Source organism: Lepeophtheirus salmonis, chromosome 14 (genome assembly GCF_016086655.4).
Source record: "Lepeophtheirus salmonis chromosome 14, UVic_Lsal_1.4, whole genome shotgun sequence".
Taxonomy (NCBI): domain Eukaryota; kingdom Metazoa; phylum Arthropoda; class Copepoda; order Siphonostomatoida; family Caligidae; genus Lepeophtheirus; species Lepeophtheirus salmonis.
In genome coordinates this window covers 29,602,662-29,622,921 of record NC_052144.2, presented here as the reverse complement: position 1 = coordinate 29,622,921, position 20,260 = coordinate 29,602,662, and the positions used below count along the sequence as shown (strand labels likewise).

At 30.5% G+C, this 20,260-nt stretch overlaps 1 protein-coding gene across 1 annotated transcript in view; it reads right to left on the bottom strand.

Annotated features, from left to right (window-relative positions):
* Positions 1 to 1,785: 1,785 nt before the first annotated feature.
* Positions 1,786 to 20,260, bottom strand: part of LOC121129436 (neo-calmodulin) — a 105,011-nt gene continuing 86,536 nt past the window's right edge. Inside the window, exon 3 of the mRNA XM_040725163.2 lies at positions 1,786 to 4,114. Coding sequence (XP_040581097.1) covers positions 3,871 to 4,114 — 244 coding nt within the window. The 3' untranslated portion in view covers positions 1,786 to 3,870. The remainder of the gene's footprint in view (positions 4,115 to 20,260) is intronic.

Sequence of the window (20,260 nt, the reverse complement as noted above, 5' to 3'; positions counted from 1 at the left end):
TACGTGTCGACCCAAGATGGTGCACCCTCACACACATCGGTCAAATGCCAGAAGTTCTACGCCGACTACATTGCTGATTTGTAACCCAAGGACATGTGGCCATCATCTTCGGCAGATTGGAACTCGTTCGACTTTGCTGTGTGGGGCACTTTGGAGAGGGAGACTAACCAAACATCTCAGCCAAACGGGGACTCCCTAAAGGCCGCCATTGTGAAGGAGTGGAACAACTTGACCGAGAAGTTCATCATCAGCTCCCGCACGGCTTTTTTCCGCGGTGTAGAGGCTGTGATTGCTGCTAAGGGCGGACATATTGAGTAAACTTGTTCAAAAAGCTCGTGTCTCAAAGTTTTGTTAAAAAATTTCAAAATTATTTTTCCAAAAATAAAATTATTGAAATTTTTCTAAAATCAGTCATTCAATCCACGTTTTCTTCCGAACCCTGTATATAAATTGTAATTCTAGAACATATATATTAAACTAATTTTACAATTACAATGTCACAGTTTTTTTTCATCAAATAAATATTCACATTCACAAGGAGAGAAAAACAAATAAGAAATTGGTGCCCTATCTATTTTTTACTTATTCCCTAAGTAAATATTTTGTATGTATTACTTTACATGTAATATTATTTATAAAAAGAGAAATCCTCTACAGTTTTTGTCTAGAATGTTAAAAATGGATATATATATATAATAGAGCTCAACAACAATATACAAATCAAAACACCAACGGAAGCTATGGTGCATCAATTATCTAATTAATACCATTAGGGGGTTTGACCTCAAGTTTCCAACCGAATTTTTCTGTCAATCTTCTTTTTTTATGATGTACTGACTTAGTTTTATATATTGGTGCAAATTTTGCCCATTTATCTTATGATTCAATCGATTGAAGTCTATTTCAGAGAGGTCTGAGGGCCAGACCCAGAAGTTGGTATTAGGCTTACAAACAAAAATACAATGTTGTAGGTGATATAAGTAAATTCACGTAGGTCAAAACTTCTGTACCTTATGGGGTGAAGTCTTCCATGACAGGTTATCGGACTAAATGATCAGAAAACTGATAAAGAGGAAAGAAACAAAAAATTGATAGCTGGCACCAAAATAAATTGTTTTTACTTTTAAATTTCCTTTAATCGGTCACTCATTAAGCATAAGTAAATATTCTACTATTGTAAAACCTATGAGTTGCATTTTAAGTCAGTATACATTTAGAAAATTGCTTTTTCATGGAAAGACCGAATATCGAACCTACGCACATTGAGTTCAAGAAAATTATTTTTCCTGCGCGTTTTCTCCTTTAAAATAGTTTGTTCCATGATTTTTTTAAATTGGTTCAGTCTGTGCGACTGATAATATATTTTAATTTGTTCTTTAGAGTCGTTACTTACTAATATATATTTATTAAAATAACATTTTGGTTTCTTTCAGGTCCACTAAATAAATGAATATTTATTTATATTGACTTTTTTTATGTCACCAATTATATAAATTAAACCACTAACTAGTTTAGGATGATAGAAAACCGGACAATTCACATTAACACCCAGGACAGCCAAGAATATAATTGTGACATTACTTATGTTATTTATTTTTTTAAAGTTATGTCCTAGTAGTACACAACTCAAGCCTTTCTATTGTTAAATTTTCTGTATATTATATCATTATTTATTATATATTGTTCTAATTATAAGTTTTTTTACACATACTGAATAACGCTAATTTATGTTAAAACACAAATTTAAATATTTTTTTGATTAAAACGCATTAATTAAACAAAATCTTGGTATTAATAATATTTTTTAATTTTCATTTAAAGCTTATAATTATCGTACATTCAATTTTTTTTAGCACAAACTACAATTTTATGCAAAAGTATACAACAGAGCATTGATTCAATGTCCAATGATGTTGAATTGACGTATTTCATACCCTTGCATCGTAAATATGTCATCAATAAAATGTATAAAAATAAAGAAAATAGCAAGTAGCACCAAGGAAAAAAAACCTTGTAAAATTCAACAGAGAATTATAAAATAAAATAAAATTATTTGATATTTTTTAAATCTTGATGAAAGAGAAAAATCTGAGTTAGAATAGTTTGAACAATAATTATTTTTAATAGCTTATAGGTATCGGAATATTGGGTTGGTTTATTTGAAATACCGGAAGACCGTATTCTTTAGTAACTTAATAACAAATTGAAATACTTTTATTTTTTAAATGTAATATTGAGTCACTTAAGATATTAAAATGTTACTATTTCATTTGACTAGATTTATTTTCCAACAATTTGCGTGCTCAAATATAAATGGAGAAACAGCCATAAAAAAATTATATACAGAAGTTGGGCCTTTAGAATTTTCTGCATTTTTCCCCTTAAATTTAGAGTTTTACTTTATAATTTGCATTGTGGAGTTTGCTGTATTTCTTGCGAATTACGTATTGCAAAATTAACAATAATGAACTGTCTGTCTGTGGCAGTAGTATCACTGAGATGAAGAAAAAATTAGATTGTTCTTGAAATACTGTGACTTCGGCTATTAAATTTGTTGCACCTCTGAGAAGATCAAAGACAAAAATAATTCGATGAGTGGTCTTGAAAGGTCTCTTGAGAGTTTCATTTTAGAAAAAAAAATGGAAAAATGACGGTTTCTACCCCTGAAAAGGCTGAAAAGTGCCAAGTATCCTTGTAATTAAGATCTTTTCATGTACTAATTATGATTGGTTGGGGACAACATGGAACTGACAACTGGATGAAGATAGGCCACATGAAGAACAATACCTTAGCTTTCTTTCATAAATATTATTGGCATCAATGCAGCCAAGATATGCGCTTCCTTGACTTTGCTGGCTTTAAATAGTTAAAATGAATGTATTTTTGGATAAATTTCACAACCAACACAATGCTCAAATCAGCAATCTACGAGACATTGTCCAGTTGAGAATCAAAATTTATCAAGACTAACTGCTTAAAATTTTTCCAAGCCTGGAGACGGTAGTTAGATTAAATTAAATTTGTCGGTTTTTATCTTTGAAATATATATTTTAAGACTTACAAAAAAAAAAATATCATACTCCATCCTCAACTTATTGATGCTGAAATAGTAGATTTCAAGGGCTCAATCTTAGGCACCAACCTCTGCGTACGAATAATTGCTTCTTTTTTTTATACGAGGATATTGAAATAGAAAATTCAGGTTTTTTAGATTGCAATTTAAATAAAAATCATTTGGTCATATAATAAATTAGAATTTACATTGTTTTTTAAATACATTTTTTACTAATGCAATGCATTACCTTGTTTGCAACTTGGCTTTAAAATGCATTATTTTCATTTTCCTATTTATTAAGTATTTAATATAATAAATAACTCTAATGAAAAATTCAATGTCTCTAAAAAATATCAACGGGTATATTTTGAAGATTAAAGATTTGCGTAGGACATATCTTTTTTTAAAGAGAAAATTATCTTTTTTTATTCGTTCCACGCGTATTATTCTCTTTCATCAAGTACTAAAAAATTACAATTTGCAAATAAAAACAAGGCTCTAAAGCACAATATAACATTACATATACAAACATGGTTCAAAATAATTTTTAATAAGGATTTTTTGCGGATAATATTTATATATATATATACACGCAAAAATGAAATTAAGACAACTTGAAAAAAAAAATATATAATAATATTTAAAAAAAATCGTTACACTCTATCAAATATCCAACAAAAGCTCTCAAATTAAAGAATTGTGATTTATTTGTCTGATATACAGCTCTTAACATCACATACACAACAATAATAATAGTACATAAACTGTATATCAACAAATGAACACAAAAAAGTTATACTAATTACATAATAATATTAAATGGAATGTTTTTTCAGTCCTTTCGACGTTGAAGAAACGCTATTGCTAGCATTATCCATATTAAGTTCTTTCAGAATCATTTGTGAAAACTCTGTATAGTCAATTTTACCGTCATTGTTGGAGTCTGCCTCGGAAATCATTTCTTCAACTTCATCGTCCGTAAAGCGCTCTCCAAAATGCATCATGCAATGTTTGAATTCCGACTTACTAATAAAGCCATCACCATTTCGATCAAATACTCTGAAATTTGATCAGAAAAAAAAATATATATATATTAATATGTCAAATTGTTGTTTTATCAAATTGATTTGAAATAATTATTTAAAGTGTTGTATTTTAGTATAACAGGAACTCGAAAAAAACAACTCTGCTGGACTAAAAAATTAAATTTTTTTTTGAAATACCTTTGTATATTAATAATCATAATTTTTTTAATTAATATTTTAAAAAATCAATAGCATATCATTCAAAAATATCAGGCTTTAATTGTTTTTCCTCCTGTGACACCTTTCTATATAAAATATGAAAAAAAACTTTTCTAGTGTTAAAAATGAGAAACTATAATACTACAAATATGGAAAGTCTCAAAAAACCCTGTTATTAAAGGTTATACATTACTGTTTTCTTCAGCATAAAATCCTTTTTTGTACTGATCATATTTAAATACATTCATTTGAGTTAAGTATCGATTCTGGAAAAACGAGCCATTACAATATATTGTCAAATTAATGATGGTTAACCCAAAAAACTTAACAATAAACCCGATCGAAATGTGTGTACTGTGCGAGAGAAGATAAATAAAATATAAATTTTGTTATATGTACGGCTTTTCAAATACCTTTTTGTGTACGAAATGATTGAAAAATTGCTTGAAAAAATATGGCCTGTAAAAGTTATCAATAATTTTTTTTGAAATATTTGGCTTTTTATGCCAAATTACTACAAATGGTATAAATTTGTATGATATATAATTGTATATTCAAATAGTATATGAATGAAAAAAAGGTAATAAAATGAATAAATGAGCTTAAATTTTTGAAGGAACAAAAAAACTATTTTTACACCCAGTGGAACACGAACACCCCATAATTTTTTCGAGAGGAACACAACATTGACACTAACAAATCATTAAAAACTAAAAAGTAGTCTGAATTACAGATAATCAAATATACAAAAACAATAAAAAATAGTAGGGTATTTCTTTTCAAACTCGCAGAGAAGCAAATTTTGAAGTTATTGCCATGATGGATTCGTATATTACTCAAATCTATATAATCACTCATATATGTAAACATCGTTAGTGTTACACTACTAAATAATTTAAAAAAATTATTATAACTTAATTTTTATTACTTAAAAAAAAAAAAAAATAGCGTATGCTTGGATCGTTACGGTTATCACGTCCCATTAAAAAAAGTTGTTGTCAAATTTGAATATTGGATTTGGTAGAGAATCGGGCATAAATGAACTATGCATCATTAGCCTATGGATCCTTCCCAATTGATTGTATCGTGTGTTGTTTGGTCTTTTGTTCAATTTGTGGTGGAGTATTAGGAAAGAGACAAAGTAAACGGAGAATTCATATTTTATCAAATAAAAAAAAAAAAAAAAAAAAAAAACGATTCAGACAATGACAATAGGATGCGTCTATAGGGCAATAAACGTGCGCAGAAAACTGCCCGTGGAAGATTGCCATGGAGGAAAAATGACAGTATTAGGAAAATTAACCGGTAGAATATTGCCCGTATTTTATTTAAACTTCATGTTGAATAATAACACATTATAAATTCACTTAATATTATTTTTGACAAATATCTAAATATATTTGTTTGTTCCATCTGTAATATTATTGTAATACAATTTCCTTGCAATTTTTTTAAATTCAATCCAATATTCTAAGAATGAAGCGAGAAGATTAGTAAGGAGGGGAGGATAAATAAGTTAGGGCCTCTTAAAATGTGGTGGTAAACTAGATGGATATTGCATGAATTGGCGGTTGTTTTTAATGATCCAGAAGTATCCCCAAGTACCCCTTGTGACCCGAGGGCTTGGAACTATTTTTTTGGTATTAGAGGGGTTCCTTGGATCTATTGGATAAATTAGCGATGGGTTTAAGCAATCCCACACTACCCCTGGGCCAATCTGAGGGCGGAGGCTATTTAACTGTCTTTTAAGAGGCCTTAAACTATTTATTCTTCCCCATCCCTCCTTACAAATCCTCTCGATCCATTTATTGGAAGATTGGATTGAATTTTTAAAAAATACTAGGAAATTGTATCGCAATAATATTACTACACCTTGACGGTACTCCCTTGGGGTCTGGAACAAACAAATATGTTTAGATATTTGTTATAAATAATACTAAGAAAATTTATAATGTGTTATTTATTATGAAGTTTGAAAAAAATACGGGCAATTTTCCTCATAGGCAATTTTCTTCTGGTCAATTTTCCCAAGGCAGTTTTCTGAGTACCGCAATAAGACATAGTTCTACTTTGCTCATTGCCCCACCAAAAACTCGACCTATAGCGTATTTAATATTTCACACCATTTCTATACAATTTTTTTTTAAATTTCGTAGTACTTATGAATTGACAAAAGTTGTATATACTTATTTAACAATATTTAAAAAAGGGAAAAAATATTATACACGATTTTAAATACGTGAGTTATAGGTTAAATATACTTTTTATTGGTCCCTTAATAATATTTTATCGTAGTTTTCTAAATTAGTTTAAAAACCATACTCCATCTTTTTTTTTTTTTTATTACAAAAAATTAAAAAATGTGGTAAGTGACACTTTTGTCTGTTTGAAAATGACTTTAAATTGACATGTATATGAACTATACCAAACCAGTGGAAAAAAATGTAAATAATTGATGGACACTCATACAAATTCTGACATGGAAAGTTGTCCATACTAAGAATTGCCCCTGTATGAGCATATAATCCAGTAGTTTGCCCAATTGTAAATTGCATTTGCCAAACCATTTCGACAAAATTTTGACTTTGAACTGAAGTAGCAAACGGATTAAGTTTGTTCATCGAGGTTTTACTCTCGTATACCAAAGTATTAATATAATCATTTATTAAAAGGTAAACATGTGTGTATATTGTACAATGTATGTAGGTAGATATTTGTATTAAGTAAATGTTTTGTTTGATCAATAAAAAAGTTACCGTGTAAGAGTAAATTAAGACTGTTCAAAACTCATGGGTATAAACACAAATTAAATACATAGAGTAAAAATAATTTATTTGCAAATTATATCACAATTTATTATATATAACTCTTTTTGGTACATATGTTTGTATTACGTGGAAAAATATGCGCAGGGAAGACTGGTGACAGTTATAACATTTTTTGATAGTGGATTAATTGCTAAGAGTCGTTATAAAATCTGGGGCATATATGTGCTTTCCAGTTTTTGAAAGTTGGTAAATTAAGGAGTACATTTTCTTGTCCTATGCTGTTGTCATTATCATTTCATTCTTGTAGAGTAAATTTCTTTTTCTGCTTTATACAAGCTTGATATTTACGATAACATATTTAACATTTGCATATGCACATAAAAAAAAATAAAGTAAAACTAATCATTTTATAAGGAGTTATAGATGTTGGACTCAGAGTAGAATTAAGGATCGATATTGGAGTAATTTGTTTTTATGAACTTGTTTACTTACTACACACTTCTCATCACAGCAGTTTGTATCTAATGATACGTCAAAACAGCTAAGATGCTATCATTCAAAATATTCTTCAAATTCTCATGGTTACCATGTTGATTTTTGGTGTTTTTTTAACATGCCATAAATGCTCCCGACTAGCATCACTGTTTATATACGCCAAAGATTATGATACCTAACCAATGTGGATTTCTCATTAACGGTTATACAAATTTTTGAATTCCCGTTGACAAATCATGACTTCTACGACAAGTGTAAGTGTTTCTTTTTATATTTTAAGAATAAATAATTAATTTTAAGTTAGTTTCTCCCATCATATATTCTCAATACTAATTTATTTTAATCTTTATTACTTTATCATTGTTCCAGTTTTTTTAATAATATCTCCTGATCCGACTTACAAACAAATAATTAAATAGTAAGTGATAAAAAAACTATTTTTTGAGAGATTATATATCATTAAATCAAACTTATGTTTAGAGATAGTTACATTTTCATAACAATTTGCCCATCCCCCCTCGCTTCTCTGTTGCGCATCCTCTGAATAATAAGATTTACATATATTAATATCAGTATTATTGATAGAAGATACTTCTTTCTCACCAATGAGTGATTTTTTAATCTTCATATTGCAACTCCTTTTGGTCTCCCAACTCTTTCTACACATATTTTGATATTATCTTTCATAAACCTTAATCAATTTATTTAAAAATCCTATGATTGTAAGGTTAGAAAAAAATATTAATGCTAACAATAATAATAAATAATCCTTTTATAAAAACCAATTTATAAACAATAAAATATTATTTATTTATTTTATTATTTTCATCATAAAATACCTGAGGAGTTTTACAATATTAATAATTCAACAACAATCCAAAAAATTTGAAATGTTGCATCATTTAACTTACAGTGTATATAAATTAACAAAGTCCCGTGCTTGTGATGAATTTCCTTTATTCCATAAAATTGTCATATTTTAGATTTCCTCAAAAAAACAAAAACTAAGCCACCATAACAATTATTGTGCATATATATCTCGCTCAGTGTAGCCTCCGTTGACCACAATAACGGTATCCATTCAGGTCCTGAACCGTGCACAGACCCTGGAAACTAGAATTCGATCTTTATTCTTGCATTCCAGGACAATGGAGTTGATCAGGACCTGAATATAGGGTGCTATTGTGGTCAATGGACGTTACATTGTTGGTGTGATGCCCTCTGTTGTCCTTTGACTCAAGATAACTCAAGACAAAATAATACATCAGATTCAATTTGAGGTAGCTAAATGGCAAATTTTCTTAGATACCTAGTCATAGCAGTGCTTTTGGAGACAATGTTGAGCTGTTTAGGACTGTAATGTATTTTGGTTTTTCTTCCCCCTTGTTCTCTTCTCTTATTTTCTTGTATATATATATATATATAAAAGTACAGACTTTTACATCGTTTTAAGTATAAATAGTCTTGTATTTTATACATTTATCAGAGTAGGTTTTTGTTTAACTAATAATAAAGATGTCCTATAAACAAACCTTTCTATTATTCCTTCACGCGTTTCCTTCTCCTCACTTCTCTCGGTCGTCCTGGATCTCTCCACCTTTAAATAGTTTGTGTCTCCTCAACCTCGTCAAGACACAACATTGGCGAAGAGGATGGGATCAGGATCATGTGACCTCCCTGATGTGGGATATTCGGCGAAGCTAGCCCTGCTGGAGTTGGGTAGCCCCTTTTCGTCGACAGAGAGAACGCTCTTTCGTCTACGGAAGGCGGGGCAATACGGGCTGTGCCTCAGTTTGGGCCTCGTGGAGGAAGGATGAGAACCATGGTCACTTACAGGAAGTGAAGTGTGTGTCCGTGTCAGGGTCCACGTCATTCAAAGTGGATTTCATCCCCTGAAGTTCTGGTTCTCCGCTGTTCCTACTCTCCCGTTCACCTCATTGGGTTATGAATGTGCAATGGTTTCTCCTCTGGATCATCCCAAGTTGGATGAGGGTTCATCGAGTGAGATTGATATGTCTCCCAGGGACAAGCAGGGTACTTGTGTCCCTAAAACCTCTATAAGGGTGAACGATGTTTCTCCTAGGAACGAGCAGGGTGCTCGCGTGCCTTTAACATCTATAAAAGGGAAGGATATGTCTCCCAGGAACGAGCAGGGTGCTTGTGTCCCTAAAACCTCTATAAGGGTGAATGATATTTCTCCCAGGAACGGGCAGTGTGCTCGCACTTCTAAAACTTCTATGAGGAGTAGTGTTCTCCTTTCTCCGGTGCGCGTGCTGAGAGTCTATGGAGATAAATTTTATTTATACAAGAGCAAATGGTTTGTCCGCGCCTGGTTATGAATGGAGAATATCAATTAGCTTCTATTAATGCAGCGGAACCTGGTTAAGCACCGGCATTAATTTGGTACTTGGGGTGGGGGGTGTAATGTATTAGTGTTTTCTTCCCCCTTGTTCTCTTCTCTTATTTTCTTGTAAATATATAAATGTATAAAATACAGTCTTTTACCTCGTTTTAAGTAAAAATAGTCTTGTATTTTATGTATTTATCAGAGTAGGTTTTAGGTTTAAAGAAGTTCCTATAAAGACACCTTTGTATTATTTCTCCACGCCTTTCCTTCTCCTCACTTCACTCGGTCGTCCTGGATCTCTCCACCTTTAAATAGTTTGTGTCTCCTCAACCTCGTCAAGACACAACACGGACAACACAAGGACTTCTCCAATTCTGCAACCCTTGTCATGTGTATCCTTTTCATCTTTGAGACCACAAAATTGCTAATATCCAGATCGTAGTTAACAAAAATCATTACAACAGCGGGCCTGCATTCAGCCTTTGAATATGTGATAGGCTTCAAATCTTTTTTTGTTCACTCCCTGCTGGTGTTTTAGCTACTAAGTGAAACGTTTATAAATAAATTTCACCACAAGAAAAAAAAAACATTCATCAATTTTGTAATCATAAATCCCGCAAAAATTCGGAAATTTGAAGCGCAGGATATCTTTGTTCCACCTAATACTATAATACAGTTGAGATTGGAAGGAAAGAAGCGTTAAAATACTCATTATTTTTTGTATGCTAAGACCTTGTAAGGTAAATATCTAAAAGGTCTACTTATGTGTTTTTCTCTTCAATATATAATAGAATGATTGTCGACCTTCGACTAATGTGAAATACTTGTTTGATAAGGTGTTTTTACGCCTTTTTGTTCGTATGAAGAATGGACTTCAGCAAATATTTGTTTAATTTATAATCAAAAAGGTTATAAGCATTTTTATAAGTGAGGGGGGAGTTTGCAGACAAGTGTTTAAAGCAAGCAATTAAATATAAAAAAGGGCACCACATGAATAATTCTATTATGACATACGTATTTATACATAAGTTTTGGAATCCTCAATTTGTGAAGGTTGACGATTTTTGAGATAAAAAACTTTCTAATTGCAATTGCAAATATATAATCAACAGTTCATTTAACAGATACTCAAATTTATTACTTAATATCCTTTCCTTATTATTGAAAATGATTTGCCATTTAGAAAAATTCATAAAATGACAAGTTTTTTGATAAGTTTCATAGTTCCTTTTTTAAGAGGTTTAAATTAAAAAATCTTAATTTCCGTATATACATCATTAAAAAAAGTCAAATAGTTATTTTAAATATTCAAAAATGATAAAATTTCTAACCAACAACACAAAAAATCCCGATATGAAAAATAAATAAATTTCAATTTTGAACGAATCGTTCAAAAAAAAAAAAAAAAAAGAAGATTTTTATTTGAAAAAATCAAAAATTCTAATTATGTATTAACATAGTGGGCACCCGTTGCACCGGAATGTAAGGAGTTAAAGGTCCATTGCTTCCCCCACAATTTTAGAGGCATTTCATACTAACATTAATAAAAAAATATGTATTTTCCTTTGCTAATTTATTTATTTATTTAATATTTGTCTTTTATGAAAAAAGATTATTGGTTTCAATTAATCTAAAAATATTTAAGGTTTTTTTTGTCTCAAATTTGGTGTTTATAATTAAAAAAGCTTCCTTTCTCCCCCCCCCCACCCCCCACACACACATACAAGTGAAAAATCCTAGTCACAGCCCACCCAAAAATTATACATACACCAATTATATAATTTGCCCTGGTGCAAGTGTTATTGATGTAAAATAAAAAAATATATAAATGGGACGAATAAAAAGGTTCTACTTATCTTTTTTGACGGACCCCGTATATTCTGAATCTTTTGAGAGAACTATTTATTTTTTATTAGATTGTCACAAAACCAAATATTTTGAATTGGATCTGATACCAAAATTTGGATCAATATTTTGATACTTATCCACACTTTTGTGACTAAAACTATAAAATATTTAACTGGAGTGAAGAGCAAATTAAATTTATTTACTGGCTCATTCGCAAGTTATTTATTCATGCTAGTAAAGATATTTTTATACTACATCGTTACCTTGAATGTATATTACAATCTACCTCTGAAAAAAAAGGCCCAAAATAAGTTCGCTAAAAAATTGAAAAGTCAAAACTTTGGCATAAATAAATAAATCAATTTGCCATCTTTCTCTAAAAAAAGAGGGTTATATTCAAATATAGTTTCATCCCAAAATTTAACTATAAAAGTTATTGTCCCTCCGAGAAAAAAAAAATACAAAAAATCCAACCGCCCGCCCAAAAAAACATACAAAATCTCCTGATTACGTAACCATGATATATAGTTTGGCCCCTTCCCCACTTGCAAGTACATTCTGGCACCTGAGATAGTAAACTGATTAAGGTGAATTCTTAGTAACTGTTCATTGCTTAACAAGATTGAATATGATATCGCCCTATCAACGCTCAGAATACGGATAAGAGGAAAAGACGAAGACACTGTCCACAGTTGACAACCAAGCACAGTATAAATTGGCATGATAATAGACAATTTTCATTTTTTTTATGATGTAATCAGTGGGCCAATATTTTTAAGACATAAGAACTGATACCATTATACTGAACAACACTTTTCGGTTTATTTTTAAGTAAGGAGTAATAATTTTTCTTTATGTTGATGGATTAAAACAGTTGGAATGAAAACACATTGTAATATTTTACGAAGCAACTCTTAACCTTTTTTTCAAAAAGTGAAATAAAATGATACCTAAAATTATCTAACACTTATAAAATTACGTCATTTTTTCGACTGCTTGACATTTGTATTTTTAATAATATTGCTAAGTTATCCATTCCAATACACCAACGATTAAAAAACTAACAAAGATAGTTTGAAAAAAATCTATAAAATATACTAATGCATACTATTTGTAATAATTTGGCATAAAAAGTCAAATATTTATACTATTTTTTATAAAAAATTATAGAAAATTTTTACATCCACATTTTTGGAAGGAATCTCTATAACTTTGTACACTAAAAGGTACATTACAAGCAATTATATTTCATTTATCTTGTTTTGCACAATATCAATAATTTGAAAATGTATTAAAGTGTCTTGTTTTTCCATAATCTATATTAAATTCAACTGAATGTATTTAAACATGATCAGCACAACTAAGGATATTATTTAAAAGAAAATTATAATAGACCAGTGATACATTGATTAAAAAAATATCTACATATCCAGAGAGATACCAGTGTTCCAAAGAATTCCAATATGAATAATTACACATTAGAACTAAACAATATTTTTAATAAAGATGCTGCAATACATATAAAAACATATATTTGATAAACAGATTTTTTTCACTAAAAATAATAAAGTTATTAAGGATTTTTTTTTTCAAAACTGGAAAAATGATAGTATCCATTATTTTACAAAATATTCAAACTCACATTTGATGAGTAATTATGAACCATAGATTGATATCTTAGCTATTTAACAAATGTTTAATAACAAAGGGGAGTAACCAGAATTAAATTTATTAGACACCAGTGTTTCCTGGATGCGAAAGAGATTTATTGGATTCAATGCAAAAATGGCGTGCTTATAAACAAAATAATACTTTTTCCTATTTATTTTTTTTTTTAACGTTTGTTCATGTTTTTGTTGGTTCAAGTAGTTTGGGAGTATGTGTATATATTTTGAGATTTATATAACAATTTTTTTGCAATTAAAAAGTTCTTAGAATATAAGGAGGTGTTAAGACATGTACAATATTTTTGAACCAATAAATTACAGTTGTAAATTTTATTGTCACTCTATGACATTTCTTGAGTTTTATTTTCTACATCCATAATGATAGTTTCTGATTTTGAAATCATATTTTCTGGATCCAGGAAAAGTAGCAACATTGGAAAACTGGTTGCATTAAGTTGTAGTTTGTGGAGAAACTGCTTACATGAATCATCTCTAAATAGATTCAAACACTGGTATATGTATGAAGACAATTTGTATTATTTCTAACGTGTAAAGTGTGGCCAACAATAAACTGAAATGAATTTGATACTAATTTATGACATTTTTTTCAGTTTCATTACTAATAGAGTATCCTCATTTTTCTTTATTTTCCTAACTTTCGTTCAGATAGCCTGAAAAATGAATTCCAAGATTCAAATTTCCTAATTAAAAAAGTCCTTTTTCTTCTTCATCTCCGGAACCGCAGTCCCTCCGGACTATTCTTGGTAGAACACCGTGGAGATCAAGTTTAACAGCACCAAGGTCTTGTGCATTGATAGATTGCCTCAGCTTGCTCTTAATTTAAGCTGTCATTGCACCTCAGGGAAACTACTTTCACAACCTAGTTATTGAACTCTTAATTTACCATTTTTTATTTGAAAGCGTATAATTATAGATGTAAAACATTTATTTGAATATTTTTATGCTTATTTTTAACTCTGGGAAATAACAGGAAAATCAAAAAGAGTTTCAGGTCCCGATTTTTATATATCCTAGTTTCATGCATTTGGAATGCAAACTATGTACATACATATGCAGACATGTACTTCAAAGTATTAATTACAAGGTCTACAAGTTATACACTTTACATGGAAGTGTATGTGAATATTTATGCATTTTAATATTTAGGATTAGTACTAAAAGCCTAAGAATAAGATACAACCATTTCAAAATTTGAAAAACGTGTTTTTAATTTACGTTAGTTTTCTTAATGCTTGTAATGTTCAAACATTCATCATATTCAATTCAATTTCAAATATTTAATTTTTGGGAGAAAAATTTCAAAAATACATAATTATTCACAGGAAATTAAATATTTAGAAAAATTTAAAAAAAAAAATCAAAAATTAAATTATTTAGAAAAAAAAATTAAAATTAAAAATATAAATTTTTTGGAATTAGAAAAAAAAGTTTACAGTTATTTTTTGCATAAAATCCTGTAACACCGTGGGTACTGTTAATTTAATAAATAATAACCTTACTAACAAATCGCCTCTATTACTGTCTACACTCTTAAGAAGATGAAATCAAAGTTTAAGCTTTTTTCTATTTAGAAAAAAGAGCCTTATTTATTCCAGTTTTACAAAGACACTGTAAATCAGAAACAAAGATTATTCTTTTCAATTTCATAAGCGCTTATAAAAAAAGAAATTAATCTTGAATTCATTATCCTTCTAAGTTGTAAAATAATAGAACTAAAGTTAAACATATTATTAAGTGTTTGAATATAAAGGAAAAAATATTAATGGGTAGGTAGCCAATTCTTCCAAACTATAAATATACATTTATGATTTAAATATTCAAAATTGCAAACACAGGTACTAAATGACTTCGTTATAAATCACTAGACGTAGTAAATTAGGCGTCGACGAATAAATAAATATTGAATATAGAAGATATCTCCCATCATTGGGGTTAGTTTTTGTTTTTTATTAGTATACTCACTCGTAGACTATCACTCATGCCTAAGACGTTTTCTCCTCAAAAAAAAAAAAAAAAAAAAAAATAGTAACACCTTGATGAATTTTTAAAATATGATTTGATGTACCAGGCTTAGTGTTGGATCGGTATAAAAAAAAACACAAAAGACTGCAGTACTATCAGTATGCAATAATTAAATTTGTCAGTCCTTGGACCGGTCATACAACAGTTTAAATTACATAGTTACTACTAACTACTTTATTTGACTCCATGAAGTTATATCATAGTTCATAACCTCCGGGAACCAGATCATAGACGCCACAATGCCGTTGGAGGTAACGATGCCTAGTGCCATGGCTGATACTGGGTGTTCACTGTGGTCACTGTTCGAAAGTCCTTAATTATTTCCCCAAAGCTGACACAATGGCCATTACGGCGAAAATAGGACCTCTGTAGGAGTGTGATCCGCTCAATGAAGAGTTGATGATCTAACCCTTGAATTTTGCTGCAATTACATTTCTCATCCTATTTAAAAATTCAAAGAGCAGCAAGTGCTTGAGATCCATGGCGAACTATCAAATTTCAGACAATTCTAATTTCCTCTCACAGAACCTCTCAAATCAATATAATACTAGTGTGTAAGTTTCAAATTTCCACCCGGTATATACTTGTTTACATCTGTTTCTATATAAAAAAGAAAGAATATATTTTAAGCGAGTCCTAAGTTCATAAATTCTTAATTGCCATTTTTATCGATATCACTAATAGCATTGTACGGTTGCTTTTTAGAAGCACTAGGTACCAGTTTTTGGAATTACAATATCAGAGCTCACCTGTACACACAAAAATCAAATAGTGAGTAATGAACTGTAAAGGTGGGAGCGGCCTAAATATCCAGTTGCACATCATTAGAATCCACCTAAATCATTTATAAAAATTCCAGCAGTAGTACACAGCATTGCCTGGAGTCTTTAACCGTCGACAAACAGACAAACTTTGTTTAAATAATATAAATGATAAATACCCAACAAATTGGCAGTGTTAGTCTCCGTTTTTTATGACTGCACTCAAACGTGGATACTCAATACTAAGATGTTATCTCCACAAGAATAAAAGAATAATAAGGACAGCTTCAGAAGAAAAATTAATATGATTTAATGTGCAAGGTAGTACTTTAGTTCGTTCCTAAGCTTGGTCTAAATTCACACTCTAGAGTGTCTCCTCTCATACAGCATACTACTTCCAAAAATACATCTTATGTTTCAAATACAGAAAGTTTCTCCGATATGAAAATAGTTTCTAAATCATTCACTTGAGGTAACAGTAAATTTTTGGTTGATTTCTAGTTTAATTAAATGAGCTATATATTTTAATTGAACTTATATAATGAAACAATTTTATGCAGGATTTCCTGAGAAAAGAATTATCTCCGAGTCATTTTCTATACGTGTAAAACCCCAAGAAATCCCAAGAAAATGGGATCCCCGCTAAGAAATCCTAAATATTAACCCCTTGATTTCGTAATTTAAAATAGGATAGGGAGAAGGATATGCAGTTTCTATTCTATAAATAGACTACTTGATTGCAGCCGCAGAGGCAACGGGTCGAAAATTGTCTGAAGATATTGTGTGTACAAGCTGATCCTCAGTAACAAGGCGTCTCCTTCAAGTTGTTCAGAACAAGGGCTACAGCATTAAAGGACATATTGGTTATTGGTAGAATAATATCACATCTGAATAAAAGTAATGATTTATATTTTAATACAAATCATGATTTCTGAGAATTTTTTTTTTGATTGGACTCTAATTATGGGCAACACTATATAAAGTACTCAATTATGTTTGTAAACATTTGAAGTGTTTTTTTAATCAAACATTTGACAGCTTGTTATAATTTTCATTAACTATAATTATTTGTAAAGTCCACGTAGGGGAAGAATAAAAGCAAACTTATAAACTATTCATAAACTTACAATTATTTACTTAACAAAAGGACGAAACAAAACAGGACATAAAAACACCTTTCAGAGTCATAAAGGTATTCGGCAGTGTTTATATCTAACAATTGATCAGAGAGGAAATTTTTTTTTTTTCTTTTGATGGCCTTTTTTCTATTTTTTTGAAAATTGTCTATGCTCTTTCTCAAGTGTCCTTGAGTTTTGAATACCAATGCATATTTATACTATACACTTTTTAAAGCAGTTATATATATTTTAATTCTAAATAAAACCTGCATTCAAAGGCAACTTTTGTAATAATATAAGGGGGACAGGCTCAAAATGGGAGGGTTCCTAAAAGTCCCTTTTCTCTAATATTAAAAACGCATCAGTCCCAAATTTGACATAATAATTTATAATATAATGCAGATTATTGTAAAAAAAAAAGTTCATTAGTTTTTGCAAGCTTTTCTATGTGATATTGAATAAAAATTGTTTTGAGGGGTAGAAGTCTTTTTTTTTTTTTTTTTTTTGTGAGGATCAATAATTTTTTCTAATAAAGTAGTTTGTTTATCCTATAACTGATATCATTTGATTTTCCTTTTATTGGCCGGATGGAGTTGCACTGATTCAAAAAAGTAAACATTGTAGTATAACATTTACTCCATCCGACTTAGGAATTGTTTTTTAAAGTCCATTTTCATCAAATATATTTCCTTCTCTAGGAACTACCGTGACGCGAACCTACGCCTTCAGCAAGTTTGAAACGTTAGAGAGAAAGATAAGCTCTGTCAAAAATTCCAAATTGGACCGGAGGACTTAAAGAAAACAGCCCAGACCAATCCCTCAAGTCAATGAGGGTCAATGCCAGAAACCTCGGGGTTTCTCACCTGACTGTCGATAAAGCTATCATAAAAGTAGATAGAAAGAGCGTTATGAGGGTGGAGAGACCACTTTTGACTCCAATAATGAAAGAAACCCATCTCTTCCGTTGCAAGAATCTTTAGAATGAGTCTTTTCAACTCTTTTTTTACACTGTTGGCCTCCCTACAGCCTGACCCCCCGACTACACCTTTAGTGTGCATTTTGAGGGGAAGGCATGCAGTGTCCGTCATCCAAACACCAAGGCTCTCAAAGCAACTGTCAGCCAACACTGCGACGCCATGACAGAGGACGAAATCAATAGAAGATTCCAGACCTTCCGCTGCTGCTGCCTAGAAGCCATCATTAACACTAATAATTACTAACTACATTAATGATTAAGAGAGGGAGATAAACATCTATATAATATTAATTTTGCTCAAATTCGATTGTTAATTAATAAATTATATATTGTTTAAATTTAAAGTTACCTCAAAACACAAATTATAACACATGTATTTTGTTGTCAGCTGTCAATTCTCTCCTCTTGCTTGATACGTCATGGCTATTTCATAATGTATTATTTTTCATTAAGACACAAAGTAATAATTTATTCTATACTTATGATCCGTTTTCAAAAGGACAGGAATACCATTTCTTGTTGATCCCTCGTCGTTTATATAATATATATAATGGTTATTTTATCATTTCTATGAAGAAATTTGGGATGTCTTACACAAATAAAAATGTAAAACTACTATTTAAATAAAAATTTTACTATGTAATATTATAAAATATAGAGTATTGAATAAAAAACTAAGTAGATTTTAATAACATGTAATTCATTTTAAAAATGGTCAAGAAATAATATGACAGTGATAGTCTAGGAGTACAAAAGTTATAAATGGCTGTTGGTATGGTTAACTTATTTGGCTAACTGCCAGGTGATTTTTGGCTTTTTTTTCTGTTTCTTTTTTGAGGAAAGGTTTCGTCAAACCATATAGGTAACGACGTGTCCCATCACTAATTATAACACTCAGTACAAACGGGATAGTTGGAACAAGTGCTGCATTTTCTTTGGATAATTTAGTATTCTTTTTATTTTGTATATTTACACCTTACATCAGGGAGGATTTTGAGCCAGTTAGAAAAGTGATACATAGATTTCCAGATACAAAGAAATATATTATTTATTTTCTTTTCCTTTTCCCCTCCACTTGAGTCCATCTTCTTATATATACTTAAAGTTATTAGTGCATAATTTGTATCCAGATACATTTTTCCTTTCTAAGTGTTTAGAAATAAACATATTTAACGATATCCATCGTAAGTTAAGATTAAAAGATGTAAAGTTTTCTAAATTTAAGCTTTTCGTCAAAAATAATTGATAAGATAAAATCTTGTAATTAAAAAATACGAGGGAGACAAACTAAAATTTGTGGTTTTGCATCTGAAAAATGTTAAATACAATATACAGTGTACGTTAGTAAAGCGTACTACAGCAATTAGAGGTCCATAAAGCCATTATTACTTACTATCGATGTTGGGTTATCAAAAATAAATTGCTCCAAACTTTATCAGTTTTCCTATACCATAATTGTGTTGCAATACAAACGACAAACAATGACAATCGATTCAAAAGACAAAGGATTACAGATCTTCTACAAACACATCACTCTCTATAGCGGGAAATTGTGAATTGATCTGTTAAGCTTGTCTGTAAGGTCAGGAGGCTAATTAGCAGGGCCAAGGGCGTCTCCAGGAAGACAAGAAGTGGAGGACACAACAAGATTGTAACTGAAGAATCTTGACTTCAAGAAGCTCAGGATTAGGACCAAGGAGTACCAGGAGGTAATCAAAAGGTTGTTAATCTCTGGTTGAATCCCGACTACTCTGAATGGGATACATGTTGGCAACAAGACTCAGCACCTTGTTATAAAGCTATATCCACTGACGCTTGGCACATAGAAAACCTCACCGATTTCTGCCCTTCGAACTTGTGCCCCTCATCACTGGACTATGGAATATGGGGTTTCGTAAACAACACTGCCTGCAATGCCCCTCACAGCAATATTGATTC